Source organism: Phaethon lepturus, unplaced genomic scaffold, assembly GCF_000687285.1.
Source record: "Phaethon lepturus isolate BGI_N335 unplaced genomic scaffold, ASM68728v1 scaffold16980, whole genome shotgun sequence".
In the NCBI taxonomy this organism is placed as follows: Eukaryota; Metazoa; Chordata; class Aves; order Phaethontiformes; family Phaethontidae; genus Phaethon; species Phaethon lepturus.
In genome coordinates this window covers 26,572-36,267 of record NW_010512763.1, presented here as the reverse complement: position 1 = coordinate 36,267, position 9,696 = coordinate 26,572, and the positions used below count along the sequence as shown (strand labels likewise).

The following is a 9,696-nucleotide window of genomic DNA, read 5'->3' as shown; positions in this document are numbered from 1 at the left end:
TTCCTGCTCCATTTGTAAGTATTTAAAAAGTAAAAAGATACTGATCCATGAAATCCTTACAGTTTCGCGTCTAGGTCTTGCTGAAAAGTATTTGAATTAAATAGATGCTTAAATTCTTATGTAGTTAGAATTTTTTGAGCTTTAGAAACTAGGACTCTTCCTGAAGGTGGTCCTACCTTTTGGTTTAGAGCAGAGATCATGTCTTTCTTCAGTTGCCATGGAGATGGGAAAGGCCATTCTGTGAAGAATGTCTAACATAGTGGGGTCTAGAATAAAGATTCACAGGTAGAAAGGAATTAATTATTCCTTTCTGTTAAAACCTTTTTACCTCTTTTGGTATCTATTTTGCACTACAAATGCATATATTGTTATTGCTAACCTAAAAGGTACAGCTTAAAGCTATCCTAAACTTAAAATGTTTCGCTTAATGTCTGTGATCTCTGGAGTTAATTAAAATTGATCACATAAAAGCTATAAATGTTTATTAGGCGAAAGTTTAATAAGAGAATTAGCAGTGTAAAACCCGTGGATTTTATTGATTCTGTATATAAAACTGCTGAATAGATTATTTATGATTTCTTTACTGGGTATGCAGACTAGAGATCAATTTCATAAGATCTAAGTTGGCCTATGCTGAGGTTTCCAGCTCCAAAATACCTTTTATGACAGCATTCTAATTCTAGTTTTCAATACAAAATATTCATTATATTCACTATTTTTTATAGTGTAAGTCAGTATAAAAGTTGGCATAGAATCTTTGCAGAGTGAAAACTTGGATTCTGTCTTCATTTATTATTTCGTGAACTAATTGTTTAACCTTTTGGGTTTGGGGTTTGGTTTTTTTTTTCCTTTTTTTCAGTTGATTGGCCGGGGACGATATGGAGCCGTGTATAAAGGCTCCCTAGATGAACGTCCAGTTGCCGTGAAAGTATTTTCATTTGCTAATCGTCAGAACTTTGTCAATGAGAGGAACATTTACAGGATTCCACTGATGGAACATGACAACATTGCCCGCTTCATTGTGGGAGATGAGAGATTCACTGCAGATGGCCGTATGGAATATTTATTGGTGATGGAATATTACCCCAATGTAAGTGCTTCAAAGAAATCAATTGGATTGGTTTAGATTCCTAAGAATAGCCACATAAAAAGGATGTATTTTAGTATTTGCCAGTGTTTTTCATTGCTGCCTCTTGCACAGTAATGTAAAAATAATCCATATAAACTGCAATGTTAATGAACTTTTGTGTGGTTTACTGTAATACCTTTTAAGATTTCCCAGTTAGTGCTACCAAATGTAGTCTTACCAATTCTTAACTGTAATATTTGTTGCTTGTGGTTACGGTGCAGGTTTTTTTAGTCAACTGTGCAATATTTAAGGACAGAATTTGAAGAGTTGTGTTTACTTAAAAATACTTTAATAAATTTCAAACTTCTTAGTGTTAAGATATTATATCACCGTTATGCTAGTTATGACCTCAGCTGTAAATGGTGGGGTTTTTTTACAATGAAACATAATAGATCCAATATTGTTGTCAACCTAGTTTGTGGTACCATAAATCATGTTGGCTTTTTATCCTGTTGTTTTCTTTAAAGCTTTCTGTGGCATACCGTACTTACTTGCTGTACCATCCATATATTGATGATGTAGGACAAGTCTTCAGAAGGCAAACTTACTTTCCAGAACCCTATCTTGAAATCTCCGTAGCTAACTGAATGCTTACATCCCTCAAATTCATTGATTTGAGTTCCTAACGCTCTCTGTGTGTGTATACACGCATAGAAACAAAAATGTTTTAAAAATAGAGCACATAAATGTGAATTGCTTTCATGAAAAATCATAAGTGTAATGTATATGGGCGTGTTATATATATGAAAATGCAAAAAATTATGTTTCACAATTTATCTTGAGGGTTTTTTTGTGTATGGGAAAGAACTTTAATTGTTCAGTTAAATAATTTTTTTAATGAGCTCTTTGGTCTCAAGTAAGTGAACTCATATTGTATTTCCTCCAGTGTGTAAAGGTGGTGGCTGAAGCCTGAGTTGTTATGGGGACAGTAAGACAAAAGCTGCTTATTCAAGTAGCAAAAAGAAACAGAGCAGTAATGATGGCCTGTTGGAGGGTGTTTTAGGCTCTATGTATATGCTTGTATTGAAAGTTAAATGCACATGTATATATAAATGTCTAAATATATATGCAAATTTAAGGCAACATAGCACTTCACAGATATATAAAGAATGTCTTATCTGAAACTCTTAAGTGAGCACACACTTGATCATGTTAGCTTAAAAGGGATTGATGTCTAAGAAGAGATTGCCGAGACTAGAAATGACCACAGAAAAAGCTGAGTTGTGCCCATACCAGATGGACAGTGGCAAAGCACATCAGCTCTGGCCTGCTCTGGCCGGGTGGGCTTATTCTCAGCTAATTGAGTTAAGTGAAATCAAGTGAGTATTCTGCTCCTGGGAGGGCATAGTGTAACTGTCTGAACAGGTGAACTGAATTTGCTGTTTTCTTGAATGAAAGGATTTTCAGCTGAAATGTAATTTGATTGGGAATTGTGTTGTCTTGCTTACATAAACAGGTTCTGTTAATGATCTGATTAAATGCGCAGATGAGGCTTATGACATCATATTATCAGAGTCTTTCTCAATATGGTATTAAGAATGGCAAGATTAGTCTAAAATCAATCCACTGGTGGTTTGGAAGTCATTGGAAAAAGTGCACAGCGGGTGTAATAAATGCACAGTGTGATCTTTAATTCAGTGAGCAGATGTTCTGCTGTATGTGGAGGTAACAGCAGAGAAGGAAGCCTGCTGTGTCAGCCCTGCTAAAAGGGAATTGCACCATTCAAACTGGAGCCATAAATCTTATTGAAATAAGAAGTAACCCATACAAGATATGAAGGTGAAATACTTCCTATACAAAACATCAATCTCCCTCAAAATACTTTCTTTCTTGGAAATAAGAACAGGCAAACCAGAATATTTTCACACACAAGATTGTTCTTGGTGTTGCCTTCGTGAAAGCAAGACAGATTTGACCCAAATTGTGTTATGATCCAAACATGGCTTCAGACCAAAGAAAGTAGAACAAGTAATGAACGGAAAGATATGTGTATTTATCAATCAGTAATTCTGATGGTACTCTGAGGTGTGGCAGGTGAATAAGTAGTGAGCAAGTTGCATGGGATGACATTGCAGGAAATATGTAATAGCCACAGAATTGTCCCCCCAGTAGTCAGACATTCATGTCTTTTTAGGACAATAGAAAAGTTGTTGTGAAACACGTATAGAATCTTATGATAGTTAAAACAAACACATCAATTTTATCAGAAGTTATAATCGGAACAAATGTGCCCCATTTAACATGTAACTCATGACTTTGACAAGAATAATCCTAATTACAAATACATCTCTCTCTAAATCTTGACTAAAACTTTTCCTGGTTGTCATTTATATTGAACTTCACTGAAGGGATAAAATCACAGCCCTTAGCTTGAAAAATAACTGGTGGCTAGCAAGCTCTCCAGCAGAAAGATCTTGAAGTTGGTTTGAGATCTTTATATAGTGAGTGTTTCCCAGTCACACCATGACAAGTGTCTTGTGCTTCCGTTAGAATGGGCTGGAATCTCAACCCACTAAGCCAAGAAAATCTGTTACCGCACCCAAGTTTCTGGCATTTGGAAGCTAATAAGAGCATTTGTATTTCTTAAAAAGCTTTAAACAATAAGGAAAAAATGTAAACTACTTTAACTCATTTCTAGGTGGATTCTCAGCTTTTTTTTTTATTACCAAAATCTATTTGAGGTTGATGTAACAGCATTTTAAATAATGGGAAAAAAATGCTTATGTAAACCTGTATAAGTAACATTTGGTCTGTGTTTTCACTGAGGAAGTTACCTATTTATGGGTTACTTGTTCTGCTGAAAAGCTGAAAGGCTGAAAAAGCTGTCTGAAAAGCTGTAAGGCTTTTGTAATTCTATTAAGGAGTGTCAAGAACTTGGTTTTAGTTTTAGCATTGGATTAAAACAATGTCTAATGCTTCAGTGGCTTTAAATTTTCATATCTGTGTACCTCTATCTGAATTGTGTATGCGTTACATAGCTGAATGTTGACTCCAAATGGACTGAAATGGTACCTGCCAGATTTTTTTTAACCAAGTGTTACATAACTAATTTTGCAATAAAGTGTTTTTAGTTGCGGCTACGATAAGATGTTACACATCGGTGCATCTTTAAGAGTACAGATTTAAATAGGCAAAACCAGGGTAATTTGTAGTCATAAATATATCGTAATATGTATGCAGTGACAACTGGACGACTTGTTCTTCATGCATGGGGATTTAGTTTGTTTAAACTGAGTATATTGTCATGGGGACTACGTGCATAAAAACTGCTCAAAGGTGTCATAGTTTGCAGGATCTGGCTCTTGTTTCAGATAGCAGTCTCAGTTTCTAGATCATCTCAGCATCACAATTGACATCCTTCAACATGTTTGACATCCATCAACTTGTTTTCTTGTAGATTCCACCACAAATTATTAAAAAATCCCCCGTTTTTCACATTTAAGTTCTCTTTCAAGCAAAGGGGAATGTGACATTCTTTATTCCCATTTCTTCAGTGCGTATGGACTCGCTCCTGTTCTGAAGTGAATAGATTATAGCAGAAGAGGTGACAGTGAGAGATACTGAGTATTCTTCTGTAAGTGCTAATGGTTTAAAGACCACTATTTAGTAACCGAGGCTGTTACGTCTGCAGTTACCTTTCTTCTTCTGTTGTTCAACAAGACTTTTTCAAGAGAGTAAATCTTTGCTTTTGTTTTATAATTAATGCTTTGCTTTTGTTTTATAATTAATATCATTATTCGTAAAGGCGATCCCTGTTATTTTGTGATAAATTTTCTGTTCCGCTTCTTTAGATAAACCAAATGGCAGCACTAGAAATTAATGAACCTTTGGTCCAATCTTGTGTTTTAGAACATCTAGGTAAAACAGGAGCAGCTGCAGGATTACCTCTTTCAGGACCAATCGATAAAACTGACTCTCCTAAAGATTTTGAGTTATTCAACTGGACAAAGATTTTAATCCAGGTGTTTTTTGGTTTTTTTTTTTAGGGTTCTTTGTGCAAATATTTGAGTCTCCACACAAGCGACTGGGTGAGCTCTTGTCGTTTGGCACACTCTATAACTAGGGGCTTGGCGTACCTGCACACGGAGCTACCTCGAGGAGGTAAGGCCGGGAAGGGATGCCAAGATGTTCAAGATACTCTTATTTCTGTCAGGTAGTAGATTCCTGGCTGCCTTTTTATTCTGTGACAGTACGCTGAGTAGGAAATGATGAATGCAAATAGAGATTACTCAGAACTTCGGATATGTTCTTTCCTTCTGAACAATCCCATGTTGTGGGCTGCATCTGTGAGGCTTGTGTGAAAACATGGAGTAAGTGCCAGCAGAGCCCCAGAGAAAGGCAAGAGGAGGAGGCAGCGTTGTGCAGTGCTGCTGTATCACGGCAACGGATTACTGAAGACCTGGAGCACTGGGTGTCTGTCTAGCAGAGAGCAAACAGATGGGGTGTTCTGTTTGTTTTTGCCGTTCAGACACAAATCACCAAAGCAATTTTTAGTTTGTGTGTGAACTGTATACACAAAGAGAAATAATTAAAACTTCCAACTCCACTGTAGTTTCATTTATCATATCTCTTGGTTTTTGTCTGAGGGTGTGGGCCTAGTCTTTGCTGTGTACAAATGATACTGCTGGACTTTTTATTAGAGCACCGGATGTGGCAACATATTGATTTAGATCTTTATATGTCTGCTTGTGTGCTTCAGCCAGCATTTCAGCAGCTGGAGTATCATGATTATGAAGCAGATATTCTGGGATCTGTGATGTATCAGGCTGCAGAATATGGCCTGGCACTGAAGCGTTAGCTTTTTGGCAGTAAATAAAAGGATGGTATCATTAATTCTATGTTAAGGTGCTAATGTTTGGATTAAAATTCCAGAGTATATATCTCAAACGTTAAGCATCAACACTAGCAAAGAATGACAACTGAAGATGCTGTTAGAAGTGCAAGACTGAAAATTCCTAAATCCGTATTCTTATGTGCCACTGAAACTGCAGCTATCCTCTTAACTTCATCATTTTGAATGTGAAGACAGGTGTATCCATTAGCAGCCAGAAAACATGTAAACCTTCTGTCATAAAGAAGAGGCAGCCATAGACTGATCTATGAATGCTAGGAAGAAACTCATGGAGTAGAATAAATTCCACAGTAAAACCAGTTGTATAGTGCTGGCTGCTTTACTAACAAATTAAATTGCATATAAACTAGGAACAACTGAGATTATTCTTTGGAAAAGATCAGATCCGTTTGCAAGATGAACATGTTCAGACTCTCTGGAATAATATTGTCTACATACTTCTGAATAAGTGCCAATCCCAATCATAACGTAAATATCTGGTGCCATATTTGACACAGGGGTGTGGATATGAGAGAGAGCATTTGCAATGGCGCTCAGGGCTGGAGCAGCAGGTCTGTGCTTAAGTACATGGTGTCTCCCCTGACAAAATCAGGATGAAATATCCCTTGGAAAGAAGCTTATTGGCAAACACTAAAAGTGTATATAGCAATAGCCTAATATATTGCACAGATGCGGTGTAACTCAGAACGCCAGTCAGTTTTCTATAGAAAGCATACTGTGGAGCTCATTATAAAGAAGCAAAAATGTTAGCTTTTGAAAAGGTAAGTCGATTTTCTGCTTATAATAGCTGAGCAGACATAACAAGGTTATCTCATTTTGCCAAACAGTAGAACTGCTCAAATAATAACAAGCACTTCCATATGTCCAAATAGACCATTACAAACCTGCAATATCCCATCGTGACTTGAACAGCCGCAATGTACTGGTAAAGAATGATGGAACATGTGTTATCAGCGATTTTGGACTCTCCATGAAGTTAACTGGAAACAGGCTGGTACGCCCAGGTGAGGAAGATAACGCAGCCATTAGTGAGGTAAGTACAAATTAAGACAAACCAGTGTATAAAGGAAGACAAATTCGTGGGGAAGTAACACGGAGAAATAGTTGTTTCTGAATGTTAAGGTGATACAACTCCTGTAAGGGGGAATTGCTGCAATGTGGGTGAGAAGTGGCTGAAACCTTGATAGGAGGAAACTGGTTTTAGTCTCAAAACACTCAAAACCAAACCCAGCATTTTGAAAGGTGATAGATTGGCAGCCATGGAGACGGAAGTTTTCCGTGTGAGATACAAGAAGATGCAAGGTAGGTTTGGTTGCCATGGTGTTTGCGATGCTGTGGTACAGGTCCCTTCAGTCTTGTACTGCACATATTAACTGAAGACCAAACATTCTTTTGTGGGTTTGGTGTTAATTTTCCCCAAATGGTGACATACCACATCCTACATCTTACAACCATTTCTCTGTGTGTCATCTGCAATTTTCTGGACTTTAAATGGATACATCTGGGAGAGTAAGCGCATGTAGAAAGACATGGACCAACTGAGAAAGAACAGGGACAAAATAACAGGGGATGCTTGAAGGAGTACCTTAAGGGAAAAGATGAAAGAATGAGGGTTGTTTAGGGAAGTGAAGACAGAGACAGATCTTCAAATACGTAAACAGCTGCTACAAAGAGAAGGGAATAAACTGTTTGCATTCAGTGGGGATAGGACAAGAGGTAATGAGATCATGTTGTAGGAGGGAAAATTTAGGTTAGTTACAAAGAAACCTTGCTAATATGTAGAAGGCAGCCAAGGTCTAGAATGGACTGCTGAGGAAGGCTATATATAATTTGCATATTTTTATAAATTTAAGGAACATATTGGGAAAACATCTGCTAGGAGTGGGTTAGAATGGATTCTGGGCAGAAAGAAGAAACTGATTTATTAAGCTTTCTTTTTTATGATGCTGTGACTCAGAGAGTGGGGTTTTTTTGTTGTTGTTTTCTTTTTGTATAAGCATGAAAACAATGACACCTGAATATAGGCTACTGAGATACAGTGAGACTATTTTAAACAAAGAGTGAAAGTCCCTAATGGCTCAGTATATTTGTTGTCTTCGTGCTTTTACAGAAAACCTTTACATTTCATTCAAGGAATGTGTTTCACAGTGCTAATCACCTTCCCTTAGAAAGCAAGTGCTGCATGAATAACACCTAGTGCACAGATCCTCTTTTTAGATCTCCCCTTACTAAACAAAGAAACAAGGAAACCACTGTTTAAAATGCAGGGATATGGAACATCTTAAAAATACTGTCCTACAAGGACTGAAGAGTGAGTGCTGTAATGTAACATATTTCCTAGTGGAAGTGAATAGCTGTCTTCCAAGATAGGCTGTTAATAACCTTTGACCATGGAAGATGTAGGGTGGAGCCCTGCTGACAGTCCAGGCATAAAGAGAACAAGTTCCTTGTTCAGCATCCTCCTCCTCCTTTATGGTATATACCTTGGTGTTTAACAGAGTAATTCCTGGAAAAAGAAACACTTCTGCTCTATCATATTGCTTACGAGAACATTGAGTAAGAGATAAAATTATTTTGTGTTGGTATGTACAAAAAAGTGACAGAGTAGCGGAAAGGCTTTATTATGACTAGGCTCCTGATAAGTGTCTAGAAGCTGAGGCCATTGAACATGGCCTCATGTTCCTTAACTGTAGAAAATATCAAAGTAGGGTATTAAAAAAAATAAATCTCCCATTTCCAAATTCAATTTATTATGCTTCCCGATTCAAAGCTTTGATTTTATGTTTTTCCAGGTCGGTACGATCCGCTATATGGCCCCAGAAGTGCTTGAAGGAGCAGTGAACTTGAGGGACTGTGAATCTGCTTTGAAACAAGTAGATATGTATGCGCTAGGTCTTATCTACTGGGAGATATTTATGAGATGTACAGACCTCTTCCCAGGTAACTAAAAGAACTGGAAAAAAACATAAGTAGTAATAAGTGGTACTGGCAACCGAAGGTACTCCCTACCCATAGCTTTTTTAAAGTGAAGAAGGGACATATTTTTCTCAATTGTTTTTGCCATTAAGTCGGTGCCATCTAGTGTTGGAGATGATTGTTGTCAATACAGTCTGTTTGATTGTGAAGCATGGTTCATGCTGAAAGACTTTAAATTACCTGTTTAAGCAGTTGGCAGGCCTCATGGTAGGTGCAATTTGAGCATTATTACTATGAATGTGATTATGATTATTATTATTATTATGTTTACAAACATTGACAGCTGGTCTGATGGCAAAGGTAATACTTTCAGTTCTTAGAACTGATAAAAGTGCCTGAAGTATCTTTCAGACTTCCCTCATGGATGGATGGGAAAGTGCTGTGACTTAATGTAGCCTTTAGTCAGTCATATTTTTATTTATGCTAGTGACATGGAAAATTCGAGGAAGTCCTCCATACCTGTAACATAAAACAAGAGGAAGTAGGCTTTTAAAATTTAACATGTGAGATTGTGTCGCAACCACTATCTTCTTCCCAAGATACAGCATATAGAGTTAATCTGACATGCAGCATTCTCACTGTAGTCAAACATCTGCACTTCATGTGCAGAGATTTGTAATCTTGCTGGGCTCCCTCTCAAATGAAGTACATGAATGTATTCAGTCAGCGACGTTTCACAGAAATTAGGTGTCATCCTCAGGCTCTGAGGTGTTCTGAATGTGCCACTCAACCAGCAAAG

At 37.3% G+C, this 9,696-nt stretch overlaps 1 protein-coding gene across 1 annotated transcript in view; it reads left to right on the top strand.

Moving 5' to 3' along the window:
• Nucleotides 1–9,696, top strand: part of BMPR2 (bone morphogenetic protein receptor, type II (serine/threonine kinase)) — a 54,591-nt gene that overhangs the window by 35,615 nt on the left and 9,280 nt on the right. Inside the window, exons 7-10 of the mRNA XM_010288126.1 lie at nucleotides 860–1,090; nucleotides 5,116–5,230; nucleotides 6,854–7,014; nucleotides 8,774–8,921. Of these exons, the coding sequence (XP_010286428.1) occupies nucleotides 860–1,090; nucleotides 5,116–5,230; nucleotides 6,854–7,014; nucleotides 8,774–8,921 (655 nt within the window). The remainder of the gene's footprint in view (nucleotides 1–859; nucleotides 1,091–5,115; nucleotides 5,231–6,853; nucleotides 7,015–8,773; nucleotides 8,922–9,696) is intronic.